Source organism: Aspergillus neoniger (assembly GCF_003184625.1).
Source record: "Aspergillus neoniger CBS 115656 unplaced genomic scaffold BO87scaffold_3, whole genome shotgun sequence".
Lineage (NCBI taxonomy): Eukaryota > Fungi > Ascomycota > Eurotiomycetes > Eurotiales > Aspergillaceae > Aspergillus > Aspergillus neoniger.
In genome coordinates, this window is record NW_020291131.1 from 463,167 (window position 1) to 476,271 (window position 13,105).

Below are 13,105 nucleotides of genomic sequence, written 5' to 3' on the forward strand. Positions count from 1 at the left end.
AGCACTAGTTTAGATACCCCTCTTGGTCTTGGGTGCCATGTGAGCATTATTGATTTTATTCTGTTCCTAAACAATTTCTTGATTACTCTCTCCTCCAAGCGCAGCGACTATATAATAGACAATTCCTAATGGCTGGCAAGTGGACCGCTGCTATCTTTTTTTTTTTTTTTTTTTTTTTTTTATATTAATATGTTATTAGTTCTTCAGCAAAGCTGTATATAGCATTGTCTCAATCTCTACAAATGAGTCAGGTGGTTAGGCAGGGTCAACCACAGGAGTTAAAGATTCCATGTTCCTTGCACACATGCCTTACCATACAAGACAAGTGGAGTAGCACAGTACCACTATTTTAGCGTCCCCCCCCCCCCTCCCCGATGCTGCAGGACAGACAGGACAGGCCGTGGGGAGGGGAGGGGAGGGGAGGGGGGAAATGCAATTGACATTAGAATTTCTGGGTTTTAATCAACAAAGCACCCCCTACAATCAAACTCCAACGGCTTAATGTCCCAATTCACTCTCTAACCCCTCCCATCAAACCCCTAACATTGACTCCTCCTGCCGAGACAATCCCCTCAGCCATCATCATGTCCACTACCGACACCACCACTACCACCAAACCAGCCTGGTACCAAACCAGCGTCACGGCCATCGACCCCGCCGCGCAATCCATGCTGGAGAGTTACAGCGGGCTCGCACCCGAAGAGGTCATTTCCCATGTCTTAGCCCTGGTAAGTTCCCCCCCTCAAGACTATTTTCCCCTTCCCCAAGTGTTACACCTTCCCCCCCCAACTCTAACTGAAACCACTTGTGTGAACAGCGAGATGAAGCCTTCCAAATCTTCCCTTACCCCTGCATCGGCCAAATGCGCTTCCTAAGCTGCCACCTCTCCCGCCTTCCCTTTTACGACCACGTGCTCGCCCGCCTGCGCGCCTCCCCGGCCAATGGCTTCCTCGATGCAGGCTGCTGCGTCGGTCAAGAGCTCCGACATCTAGTCTACGCCGCCTCAATCCCGCCATCCCAGTTATACGGCTTTGATCTAGAAGCTGGGTTCTTCGAGCTCGGGTACAAGCTGTTCCGTGATAATGCGGAGACGTTCCCTGCTACGTTCGTGGGCGCGGATCTAGGTGTGTCGGACGAGGAATGGGAGAAGACCGAGATTGTGGCGAAGATGAGGGGGAAGATTGATATTATTTGGGCAGGCTCGTTGCTGCATTTCTGGGATTATGAGGGGCAGCTCCGTGGTGTGGAGCGGTTGATTGGGTTGACCAGGGGGGAGGTTGGGATGATGGTTTGTGGGAGACAGATGGGGAGTACGGTGGCGGGCGTGTATGATTTGACTGGGTTGACGGAGAAGACGATGCTGCATTATCGGCATGATGTGGCGAGTTTTGAGCGTATGTGGAGGGATATTGGGGAGAAGACGGGGAGTAGGTGGGATGTGCAGGCGGAGTTGGAGGTTGGGGAGACGACGACTAATATGAGGAATAAGGCAAGGTTTATGGATGATGATGCCAGAATTATTTGGTGGTGTGCAACGAGGGTGGAGTAGGAACTTTTCCTTGAGTGTGGGAATGGAGATGATGACTACTATAACTACTATATGACATGGCAATCTTGTACTGTTTTAAACTAGATCAATAATTATACTTACTTATTAATTCTGATTTTATTATTACTTTTCTTCGCGCGAAAATGCTGTCTAAAACTAAATATTAACTAATATTAATCTATCACTGTTGGTATGATCCTACAGCTTAAAAATATTTAAGAAATAAGAAGATAACACTTATTACTAGAAATAAATTTTAGAATTATCCCACAACTCAGTAACTGATCTATTTAATTTATATTATATCTTAGATCTCTTGCCAATTCTTAAGTTATTACCTAGTTACAAGAAACTGTGATACACACCTATATAATACAGATTAAAGCAGACATTCGCACCTTAAAGAAATACTGTGTAACTGTGTTAACCTATGATACAAGAAACAAGCTCTAAACTGGAACATAATCAAGTCGCATTTTGACAGTTCCAAAAATATCTGAGTATCTGTTATCATTTTTTAGGTCTTAGCTTGGGTAAGGTATTCTTGGATTAATCTCTGTTTATCTTACTTATTTATATCTAGTTTATGCCCATTGAATTTGCGAATTCTAGACCCTCTTGAACTACCCATGTATCTATCGAAGCCTGAAAGACAACCCGCCATATCTATCATTCTTTGAGGTATTGATAAATCCGGATCGCTTCAGGGCGTCTCCTTACTTTGACCCAGTGACGTGAAAGCAGGTGATACTATCGAATATAAAGGAGATTTTGAACTGAATTGGCATGAAGATGAATATTTCAGATAATATTGAGAAATAGGAATAATGGTAGTAGTGGTTGTAGTGGTAGTAATAATGATAATGATAGAAAGAAAGAGATAACAGAGCCAAAAAAACAATAGATTATAAATCGTCAGCGACAGGATTCGAACCTGTGCACGCGAACGTATCAGATTTCGAATCTGACGCCTTAACCACTCGGCCACACTGACTAATAATAGTAATATTATTAGTAGTAGTAGTAGTAGTTAGTAGTAGTAGTAGTTAGTAGTAGTACGTAGTATTGATAATAGAGAGGTTCTGCACTATTATAATAATAAGTTGCTAAAAGGGTTAGCGCGGGCCTAAATAGAAAGGCGGCCTTTTGCCTGACTACGCAATGGATCCACATTTAGTATTCTCATTATAATAATAATATAATGAGAATAGTAACGTAACGGGTTTAGCGCTGTACTAGGGATCCAGCACCTAGAGGCCCCTACCTAGGGACCCTACGTGTCAGGATCCCGCCTGGTGCGCTTCAGACGTGAATCCTCTGGCTATCTATCCGCTAGACTATCCAGTAAAAGACTAGAATTCTGAGTCAACAGACTCAGAACGCGCATCTCTTATAAGCTTCAATTCACTAAATGGCAGGCATGTGACTGGTTGTCACACTACGTAGGCACTCAACGCGTTGAAATATCAGTAATTCAAAGTCATATAAACACCCATATTTGCCTACACCACCACGAATTCTGCCTCCACCTCTTCGTCATTTAAAAACAGCAATATAAGCATCATTCCGGCTATTGTAGCTTCATCCTGTCCCTTTCGGGCAGGTGTTCCATGGTTGGGCTATATAGCTGCCTGCGGGTGCCCAGAAGTAGCAGTTGACGTCCATTAAACAGCCAACACGCTAAGAATCGTTGAAAATGCCCTATTCCCAAAGAGTTGAATAGCTTCATTAGTAATAGGGTTGACGCTATTCCTAGTTAGGTTCTGCGGGCAGAATTTATTATGATAATATTATTATTATAATAGTGCAGAACCTCTCTAATGATAGGAAGAAAGAGATAACAGAGCTGAAAAAAAAGAATCAATTGTAAATCGTCAGCGACAGGATTCGAACCTGTGCACGCGAACGTATCAGATTTCGAATCTGACGCCTTAACCACTCGGCCACACTGACTAATATGCTATCATCTTGACCTTGATGTGCTTCTGTATAGCTAAGCGTAGCCTCGGAGTTCCATCATCCATTATGCTGCCATGCTAACTATCGTCATAAGAATATCTTTCTCCTCTTTGGGCGGCCCACCTGCTGTCGGTAGGCCAATAGCTGAGAGATATACTAAATATAGTAAGTACTAATTGTATATATAATCCCTCTGATGGTCCTACTGGTAGTACGACTAGGTCTAGCAACACCTACAATACTACTTATTACTACCTGCCTCAATACCAGTAAAAGTCCTCCAGGTCTTTGACTGAAATATATCAGGCATTAGTAATGGCAGTACTAGCCATTGAAGGAGCAGAGTCGTCTAATCAGGATCTCACAGTTGGATAGTACATTGAAAATTTTATTGGTCCTGTACTTCTATACCTTTATCCGATTCTGGTTTCTGTATAGCTCAGACAGATACCAGAATCCTTAGATATCCTCTCGCTTACGGGACATTACCACTCCATTGTCATCTGTAAATGCACCCCCAATAAAACTCTTCAATGCCGGGTAAGCTGCAAGTATCCTGGTATTTCGGTGATCAATGTCGATGAAGCGCCGAGGACGAGTATATATCTCAAGAAGCTGGTCACCATTAAGCTCATCCACAAGTGTATTTGCTTTGCAGCACGACTGCCAGCTTTTATGGCTTGCATATCGGACAAAGGTCTCTTGACCATCAGATTCCTTTATTGAAATACGGAATGCCAGTCGAGCTCCGGGGTCCCCATCCCTGATATCTTGCGCCCAGACATTGGGGTTTCTAACACCAGGTGGGGAAAGTTCAGCCTTGACCCAGAATCCTCCCTTGTGGTTCTCCCTGGTCGCGTTATGTAGATCTTGGTATGCTGGATGTCCACACTATAATGGCCTGGAGCTCGCTCACGGCCTTGATACCAGCAGCCCAAGGCCAGACACAACCGGTTCTTGAAATTGCCAATTCGCGTGTTTGCAGCTAGCTTTGGTTCCGGAATTTCAGTATATTCTCGGTCTGAATCTTCATCATCCAGCATAATTCCACACATAGCTGCTTCATGGATGGCATGCTCATCAGCCGCATTGTACTCACCAGTCACTTTGTACTCTTCAGGTGTTGAGCTCCCGGGATGAAGTTCTAGATAAAGTGATTTGACTGCGCTTAGGATGTTTCTGTCTATAGTGCCACGTCGCTTGGCTTTTGAATCAGGGATGGGGCGTACACCAGTTGACCTTACTTGTCTGGGAACAACAAGGCTAAGGACGAGAAGACCGTAGCGCAAAGAGCCCCCAGCTGACTGTTCAAGTCGACGAATCTGCTCCTCAGTCTCGAAACCATTCTTTGCCAACCAAGCTTGCAGGAGGGGCTCGAGATTTGCCGGGGCTATTTTCTCCATTTTTTTATTGTTTTCATCGTCCCAGTTCCGAATTATCAGAGCAAGCGAAACAGCTGACTCATAGAAGCCCTGTCTAAGCTTCGTGCCGGTTATATGGGAAACAAATCGAAATAATGTCCCTAACTGACATGCCTCTCTGGCTTTGGTAGCCCAAAGGCCGCCGAGAGGAGCAGGCGAGCGAATAAAAGTTCGGTTAACCCTAGACTCTTCGATATCAAGCCATACTTGATACTCAAAATCATGTAGTTTCAGAATAAAACTCCTGAGGCGTATATTGGCCGGCATTGCTATTCTCTCCGAATCATGGCCACATAGCAAGATTACCCGCATCTGGCTTCCACAGATGAGCCGCCAGGTGTGTGCAGAGAGCATATGTTCATCAGCAATATGAAGTGGAGCTGCCTGAAATGTACCGGAGATGTATGTAAATTTCTGGAGATTGAAGGACCAGATCAACGAGTTTGTTTCGGTGAAGCCGCTCTCATGCAACCCCCATGGAAGATTAGGCCGGCCATCCCCATATGCACACGACGGTGCATGATCTAGGATGATACCGATCGGGGCTCGAGTGCTGCCAAAAGGACTTTCAAGGTCAGCCTGTGTCAAATTGCCCTGCTGCAATATGCTAGCCGATACCGATTCGAACCAAGAGCTGGGATCTATGGGCTCCTCTTCCTGTATTCTCCATATACTACCCTCAGGTTGCGGCAAGTGGGGGTTTTCCAGCTCAGTATTTGTTTCTATGGCGTCCCATAATGCTGCAAGATGATCGAATGGGGTCATGCTGTTCCAGAACGACGGTTTAACGCTCTTATGGGACTGCTGGCTATCTTGGTCCCGCTGAGCCTTTAAACTCCTTCGGAAGCTTGGCCATTTCTTGATTTCCGGATCGGGAGACTCTTCCAGTAAGCACACGGCCTGATCACGAACAGTATATCCCAGCTCCCTGCCTTGAAAAAGAGGCGAAACAACATTTAATCCAATGCCGGAGTACTTTCCATTCTCAGGCGGGCCAAAAACCTGCTCCAGCGTCCGAGCAGGCAGAGACTGAAAAGCGAGACACATGACTTTCTCAAGAACATTATTAAAAACACTTCTAGTTACGCGATCGGTGCTTCCAGGGAACGGAATTGTCCACAGTCGAATGAAGTTGGCGTAACGATAACCTGCCCCTTCTTTTATGATATAATAATGTAGGTTGTTTGCAGAACCCTTGCGAATAGCATTCGTATGCTGGGAAATCCGCCGATGGAGGTTTTCTGATTGGCCAACATATGCACGCCAGTACAAAGGGCTGCGGGTGTCTCTTATATAGTCCAGGTAACCCCCATTGGAGCAATGCCAAATATCTAGGCCTGTGGCTTGCTTTTGGCGGATATCGTCAAGTCTGAATGTTTTCAGTGAGATGGGATCTCTAGGTCGAGGGAGACACGGCGCTTACTTCTCAATATCGATGATCTTGCCCTGGAGAGACTTGGCTAGTGGGTCGATAGTGTCGTATACCATCCCAACGAATATCTCGGGGCCTCCTACATGCTTGACCACTGTTTTATATGGTAAGCAGTCAACCTTGATATTCGTAGAGTTTCCCGATAGCAAGAATTTGACCAGCGCAGTGATAGTATATTTCAGGTCTGGGAAAGCTATCTTCAACACGCTGTCAGCCCGGTGCATCCAATCTTTGTTTTAGTGGTAATAGTGGTGCAGTCGTTACCTCGACGATAGGTGGGGAAAGTTCAAGGCCAAGGCCAACATCGTTCCCAACTGCAGCAACGGGTGCAATAGCAGTAGAGTCCTTATTCGATCTCGAAGGGCAGTTACTCATCTTGTAGCCCTTCTTGTGGCACCGGTAGCACTCGGGTCCGAACTCCGTGCAAGTGTTTTTCCGGTGGCCTACTCGCCCGCAGCCTTTGCAGATCGGTGCAGCATTGGGGGCTTGGGGGCAGCTATGCTTAGGAGTAAGGGTATGGTGGCAATACTGACAGAACCGATGGCATTCATGGCGCCAATGGCCTTCATAGCCGCATCTGCTGCAATATGATGTATGGAGAGGCATTTTCGAGGGCTGTTGTGAACAATAACAATGAAAAGGGGTGATGGAATGAATAACTTATCTCGGTGGGGGGTGCGTGCAAGTTTAGATAATCAGCAGAGGCTTCTGGTGAGCCTAAGGTTACTGAACTATAGGGGTCACCTGGTAAGGCACCGTGTAGGTTTGTGTGACGTTGTGAGCACCACACTCAAGTGCTCCCCTGCTTACATCTGGATGTTATGGACTACAATACTAGCCCAAGCTAAATGAATAGCATAAACTAGTGTAAAGACACCATCTTACCAAGTAGGCCAGAGAGACATATATCACTGGCTAGTACTCAAGCTGACGGAGCAACAAATGTCTCAACATACTGTAGTCACCTACCGTGACCCAGAACACATATGCACTCAAACATTCAATATATGATAGATGGCATCAACTTTCCATATGTGTCACTTGTCAAATGAAAGAGGAGCTATATTATTATGAAATAGAATGGCTTAATACAACAGTTTGTAGCCAAAACCTTGATCCAGGGATGTTGTTTCGAGATCCGTGCTCTGTTCCAGATTAGTTATATAGCTATTATAACTATGTTGAGGCATCTGCCGGAGTAGGCGTAGTCACGTGCCTGGCGCTCAGACCGCCCACGAACGACCCCTTATCTTGACCGCTAGATCACCTTGATAGCTACAATTCAAGACACTCTTTTGCTGCAATTCGCGTTCGTTTTCGTTGCTTCGTTGCTTTGCTTTGCTAGTAATCTCGCACCTCAACATTATATATATATGATAAATTGTACAACTTGCCAAGCGTGCTAGTCAGTGTGGCCGAGTGGTTAAGGCGTCAGATTCGAAATCTGATACGTTCGCGTGCACAGGTTCGAATCCTGTCGCTGACGATGTATAATTAATTTTTTTTTTTTTTTTTTCTTTTAGCTCTGTTATCTTTTTCTTTCTATTATTGCTAATATTATTAATTTATTAAAAATATGTATTCAAAGTCATTGACATGACCTGTCATACAGTAAAGCACCCATATAAGCAACCACTGATATAGGGAATCCTCCACTACAAGCAACGGGACATGGTGTTCAAATTGCTACACTATACAAATCTCCTCGTTTCTAGGCGGCTATTCTCTCTTTCTTGGGTCTTTACAATATGGCTCAAAAGTCTCAGGACATCCCGCTCCCGCGCAACGCGCGTCAAAAATCTTACCATCTTCAACAAACCACTATACCACCAAGATGAGATATTTTGGAACAGAAATCAGTGTAAATCATAGTTATTCTTATAAACTTTCTCCTGAAACATATTCTATAATTTTATTTAGACTAGAAGTAAAATAATCTTCAGGTAAACTAGCCAAGCAATTCAGAATCTTTGTGATAGGATCTACTTGTCAGGGTAGAAAGCCTGTTAACTAGGTAAGGAATCAGCTATTAAATATAATAGATTCATTTAATAATAATAAAGATAGCTTATATCCACAAGATAAACTCAGATAGATCTTGGTACTAAAAATAATTCAGATAATTAATTATCCCATTTTTAGCTGCTCCGCGGTTAGATATAAGAGAATCTTACATCTAACTGTTAACTATTCGGCAGGTAGAAATTTGTCCCTTAACCTACCCTACCCTGGCCGTTAACCACTCTTAAGTATAATTATATGTCTGGTGCTCAGGCCGCCCACAAATAATCTCTTACTTTATTTTACTAGAATACCTAGATAGCTACTAATTCAACTCACACTTTTACTACAATTTCGCGTTCGTTTGCTTGCTTTTCTATTGTTTCGTAGCTTTGCTAGTAATCTCGCGCCTCGACACTTTACGTACTAAGCAATCTGCAAACTGAAGTTTTGGCGGATTCATTTCTGTATGCTCTGATGCCCAGCGTGCAACGCAGCTCCCAGAGCACTGTGGTATCTCCCACGAGACTGTTCCCAGGGATTGTTAGCTCCATGATAAATAAGTACGTCCACAGCCTTTTCATGACCTCCAAAAGCAGCAGCTTGCAGTGTATCACCGAAATGACCTCCGTACCCTTGAACATCAGCTTTGTAAGCAAGAAGGAGCGACATTATCTCTATGTTGCCCCGGCTTGCAGCAGCCTGAAGGGCATCTCCCAGCTCATGATCTTCTTCGTTTGGATCTGTACCCTTCTCAAGCAGACATTTAGTGATTTCAAAATTGTTGATGATGACAGCTGCGCGAAGAGGAAAGCCGTATCGTCCTCGAAGCTTGATATTAGCTCCAGCATCAAGAACTAGCTGTACTATTGACAGCTTCTCACTTGCAATAGCAGCCGCGAGCGCATTGCTAAAGAAACCTTTTTCCTCGTTTATGTCGGTGCAGCTTTGCAATAGCAGCTTTGCTCTCCTCATCTTGCCTCCCGCGAGGGCTTATTTGAAGGGGATCAGGCCTGATTTCTGGAGCAAAGTCTCCAACATCCCCTGCCATAAGCCGCTGGAAATTTGGAATATTCCCTTTGAAAGCTGCGGTCTGTATGGCATCATCGAATTGCTGCTGTGTAGTAAGCTTGACCCCAGCATCAAGCAGGAGTTCTGCAACTGCATTTTTATCACTCGCCAAAGCCGCCTGCAGGGGACTGTAATATTACCCCTACCCCCTTCTGGGCACAGACGAAGAGGCGCCATGATGGATCAGAAGCTGCACTATTTCCGTCAAACCCCAAAAACACGCCGCTCGAAGTGCATTCTCGTACTGAAACCCCGGTGCGTCTATATTGGCTTCCAAGTCTAGGAGCTTCTGAACAACCATGATGTGGCCACCACGAGCTGCCAGGTATAGCCCAGAGCTTCCATCTTTGTTTGTCTGGTTCACATCCAAATCCTCAACATTATTGTTATTCTCAAGCATTTCCACGAATCCAAAGCGGCAGATCAAAAATAGCGGTGTTCGTGGAGTGCTTATTGAGGCATCAAGCTTTCTTTCATTTGTAGATTTCTACCTAGAACTGCCTTTTCTGCTGTAGCTCGAAATTGTCCAGCCAGTCATCAAAGTGCTCTTCTTTTGTAAAGAAGTCTGTGAGACGAGGAACAACTTTGGCTCTCTGGGGTGCACACCCAAGGTCCTCCACATGAGATGGCCAATAGTTTGTAGCGTATTTGAGAAATCCATTTTCACCACAACCTTCGCCCAGATATGCACCCAGGCACCTCAGGGCCATGCTATAGCACACTTCTTTATCGCGATAGATCTCAACGGATTCGAGATATCTGTAGATTGTGTCAGCTGCTACGATTTGGGTACAGGCTGATCTGATGATAATTAATCTCGAACCGTCGGATGAGCGAGCCTGAACGTATTTGTTTCGTTATCTATCACCACCAAGCCACAGCAGTAATCAATGATGGTCCCCGATTGCAGAGTCGACAAGCACCTTGCCGAACGTGCTACGGCGATAAGAAAATCTGGGATAGGGAGCATTCGTTTCGCACCCAGAAGCCAGTAAAACGTAAATCTAGCCACTTCTCTGGCAGTTACCTTCATTGACTCAATTCGGCAATGAATGGCGGCGTAGGATCGACCAAGCGTTGCAGGTAGAGATTTTAGAGCTTCATAAATACTTTCCAGGTCTTTAACTTGCGAGGTATCACTGATACATTCGAGTTGCAGCGACACCCATAGGAACCTGTAATATTAAGTCAGAGAGCGATTCTTAGAACGACCTTGGCCCCACCCACATTCCTTGTGCTCCAGTAATAAGTATCTCTTTCAGGTCCTTCTCCAGCTGTTGTAGTATATCGCTTGCCTCGCTGTGTAGATCGGCCCATCTTAACACAAACTTGCTCACGCGGAGAGCAATGAAGTGTTTGAGATCATCTTCAGTGCCTTGCGGTGTCACACAAAGAGTCCGTTTCTGTCTGAATCCAGTAGCAATATCCTCTTCGTATCGACTGGAGATAAATAATTTGACCAGATCGCGACAGCTCTGACACATTTCTTCGAGAGAATGCTGCAGTATCATACCCTGCTGTGAATCACATTCATCAAGAGCATCGATAATTAGTATGACCGAGGCTGACTGGCCAAGCTCACACAAAAGCTCGGTGCACCTTTCTACAGACAAAGCAGCTGGCCCTTCACCATAGTAATTTGCTTCTTTAAGGCGTTTCCGATACTCCTCGATGACTGGAGTCCTCATCAGATCGTTACTAGCGGATAGAGAAAGCTGCTTTATGAGTGATCGGAGTATCTCCCCAGCATCGCCACGCTCTGGTTCCGCCGGGTTTCTCGAGCAAAAAAAGTGTACTATCGGCAGGGAATGCTGTACTTTACTAGCCTGAAGGCATAAATGCTGTACGACAGCAGCACTTTGTCTGTATTAGTTAAGGGCTAACGTCGTTAGTCCCTAATTGAGCAGACTCACGCGATCTTGGACTTTCCGCAGCCGGCTTCTTGTCAATTTGATAGGGAAACTTTGGAATATCATAGTTCAACCCACGTGTCCCATGCAATCAAAGCACCTCAGAGCTACTAGAATTGCTCCATGCCTGGAATTCAGGGTGACGGAAAAGCCATTCTGCAGAGCCTGGCATCAGCGATGTTGATGCCTCACGAAGATGTTTCTGAGCCGGGACAGCTGATATCCAGCTCAGGGTTTGGTCCCTCTCGTTGTCTAAACATGTTTAGTTTGTGTGGAAGCGTATGTCAAGCAGCTGGCTAATACCTTTCAGAGCTCGATGAAGGTCGGAAACTTGATCCACAACTCGTGTTACTGGCTTATCAAGGTCCAGGAGGGCTTTTTCTAGTTTTGCTTTCATATCATTGACCTGGTCCGCCGTTGATGTAGCTATAAGGATGGTGTGCAAAACGTGTCTCGATATTACCTAGGTCTAGAATAAAGTTTAGTCGAACAAATCTCAATCCTGACGTTCTAGACTCACCTTCGCTATCAGCGAGCCCCTTCTGTATCAGAAATTGCTGCTCGGCACTCTTTATTTCCTTGGTGCAGTGTCTAAAATCGTCTTTGGACATGAAGGCAACCGCACGTTCTAGTCACCAAATATTGGCCACTGAACAACGAAACAAAGTCTTGAAACCAACATACTCGTTCGCGAGCACTGATAATATTTCCTCGCCAGAGACAAAAATTTCAAGACCGCTGTATAGCACTTGACGATTTCATCTTGCAAGGCCTGTCTTGCTTCACTCAGCGCAGAGTTCTTCTGATAATATGAACCTTCGAGTATTCCACCCCGCGCAATGACCCTCACAGACGTCTCGAGCCCCTCCACAATAGCACCGAAAGTTTCGATTCCGTTCAAGAACAGCTGAAGCACAAAGCGCACTCCTGCCCAAGGTAGTGCCGCATGGACCGGGTCATAGGAAACAACGATATCGACCACACTGGCAAACTTGTTCATGCAAGCTACAATTCGCAAGCTACAATTTTCGCGCATACATCACGAATGATGATCTCCTTGCCACCGATGGTGGTGGTCGACCATTTGTGGCGTTTGCAACGATCGCGCTGCATTTCGATTGCAGTGATGATGTCGGTCAATGTCTGTGGGACTGGTGGTGATGCAATGCCTGACGTGGGAAACATGCGCTGATCTTTGTCTGGGAGGGCGGAGAGGGCTCTCGCCCAGAGGGAGGTGGTCATTCTGTGTGAAATTTCTCCCTGGTAGCAACTCTTGTGGTAGGTGCGACGTGATCCTTTAGCGAATAATTGGATGCGGAAGGTATAGATCTCATAGCTGGTACAAAATGTTGGGAGGAAAGGAGGCAGCGAGGCCTGATATGGGACGGTGGCTGACAAGGCTGAGAAGGGATCGAGCGGGGTTGCCATGTTTGCTTATGCAAATGCTTATCACTGTCATATTATATCTTTCGCTGTGTGAAGTGTATCTGCGGCGTACTATAATATACTGTCCCAGAAAGGATGGGTCATCACGTAAAATCTAAAGGGCGAAGAGACTTCTTTTCCATGTGGTGAGTGCCCAGGGAAACGTAAGCTTGAAGTATATTGCTGCGGAGTAGTAGGGGGATCTTGGCTTCGTTAGTAGGCTATCGGTTTGCCAGCGTCAAACAACCAAATTCACGTAAAAGTGATGCCATTAGCAGAGCTAGGCAAAGAGAAGCAAGGACATGAACTTGCTAATCATCCTAATGGGGGGGGTGGG

General features: G+C 45.4%; 4 protein-coding genes and 3 non-coding genes across 7 annotated transcripts; 2 read left to right on the forward strand and 5 right to left on the reverse strand.

Annotated features, from left to right (window-relative positions):
• The first annotated feature begins 425 nt into the window (after nucleotides 1–425).
• BO87DRAFT_372754 (uncharacterized protein) lies at nucleotides 426–1,664 on the forward strand. Its single transcript, XM_025622364.1, has 2 exons — nucleotides 426–728; nucleotides 818–1,664. Exons 1-2 carry the CDS (start codon nucleotides 585–587, stop codon nucleotides 1,547–1,549), a joined length of 876 nt encoding a protein of 291 aa, XP_025484116.1. The 5' UTR covers nucleotides 426–584; the 3' UTR covers nucleotides 1,550–1,664.
• A 798-nt stretch (nucleotides 1,665–2,462) lies between these two features.
• On the reverse strand, nucleotides 2,463–2,543 carry BO87DRAFT_t50. The gene has a single exon. It is a non-coding gene; the product is annotated as a tRNA-Ser (tRNA).
• Nucleotides 2,544–3,421: 878 nt separating this feature from the next.
• BO87DRAFT_t49 lies at nucleotides 3,422–3,502 on the reverse strand. Its single transcript has one exon. It is a non-coding gene; the product is annotated as a tRNA-Ser (tRNA).
• Nucleotides 3,503–3,967: 465 nt separating this feature from the next.
• On the reverse strand, nucleotides 3,968–6,736 carry BO87DRAFT_393222 (uncharacterized protein; the record flags this gene model as incomplete). Its single annotated transcript, XM_025625049.1, has 4 exons — nucleotides 3,968–4,354; nucleotides 4,399–6,298; nucleotides 6,353–6,558; nucleotides 6,626–6,736. The coding sequence occupies 4 exons, from the start codon at nucleotides 6,734–6,736 to the stop codon at nucleotides 3,968–3,970; spliced, it is 2,604 nt and encodes an 867-aa protein (XP_025484117.1).
• A 1,030-nt stretch (nucleotides 6,737–7,766) lies between these two features.
• Nucleotides 7,767–7,847, forward strand: BO87DRAFT_t31. The gene has a single exon. It is a non-coding gene; the product is annotated as a tRNA-Ser (tRNA).
• A 496-nt stretch (nucleotides 7,848–8,343) lies between these two features.
• Nucleotides 8,344–9,490, reverse strand: BO87DRAFT_442907 (ankyrin repeat domain-containing protein; the record flags this gene model as incomplete). Its single annotated transcript, XM_025628072.1, has 7 exons — nucleotides 8,997–9,490; nucleotides 8,790–8,890; nucleotides 8,702–8,708; nucleotides 8,659–8,667; nucleotides 8,584–8,605; nucleotides 8,536–8,541; nucleotides 8,344–8,364 (listed from the first exon to the last, which is right to left on the reverse strand). Exons 1-7 carry the CDS (start codon nucleotides 9,335–9,337, stop codon nucleotides 8,344–8,346), a joined length of 507 nt encoding a protein of 168 aa, XP_025484118.1. The 5' UTR covers nucleotides 9,338–9,490.
• Nucleotides 9,491–9,924: 434 nt separating this feature from the next.
• BO87DRAFT_382637 (uncharacterized protein) lies at nucleotides 9,925–12,771 on the reverse strand (the record flags this gene model as incomplete). Its single annotated transcript, XM_025624618.1, has 10 exons — nucleotides 9,925–10,272; nucleotides 10,461–10,608; nucleotides 10,661–11,228; nucleotides 11,347–11,395; nucleotides 11,444–11,595; nucleotides 11,647–11,769; nucleotides 11,807–11,812; nucleotides 11,864–11,971; nucleotides 12,028–12,334; nucleotides 12,382–12,771. 10 exons carry the CDS (start codon nucleotides 12,769–12,771, stop codon nucleotides 9,925–9,927), a joined length of 2,199 nt encoding a protein of 732 aa, XP_025484119.1.
• Between the last annotated feature and the right edge of the window lie 334 nt (nucleotides 12,772–13,105).

Coding starts and splice junctions, on each gene's coding strand:
- BO87DRAFT_372754 (XM_025622364.1), top strand. CDS start 585: ATGTCCACTACCGACACCACCACTACCACCAAACCAGCCTGGTACCAA. Junction 729..817: donor TTTCCCATGTCTTAGCCCTG/GTAAGTTCCCCC, acceptor TTGTGTGAACAG/CGAGATGAAGCCTTCCAAAT.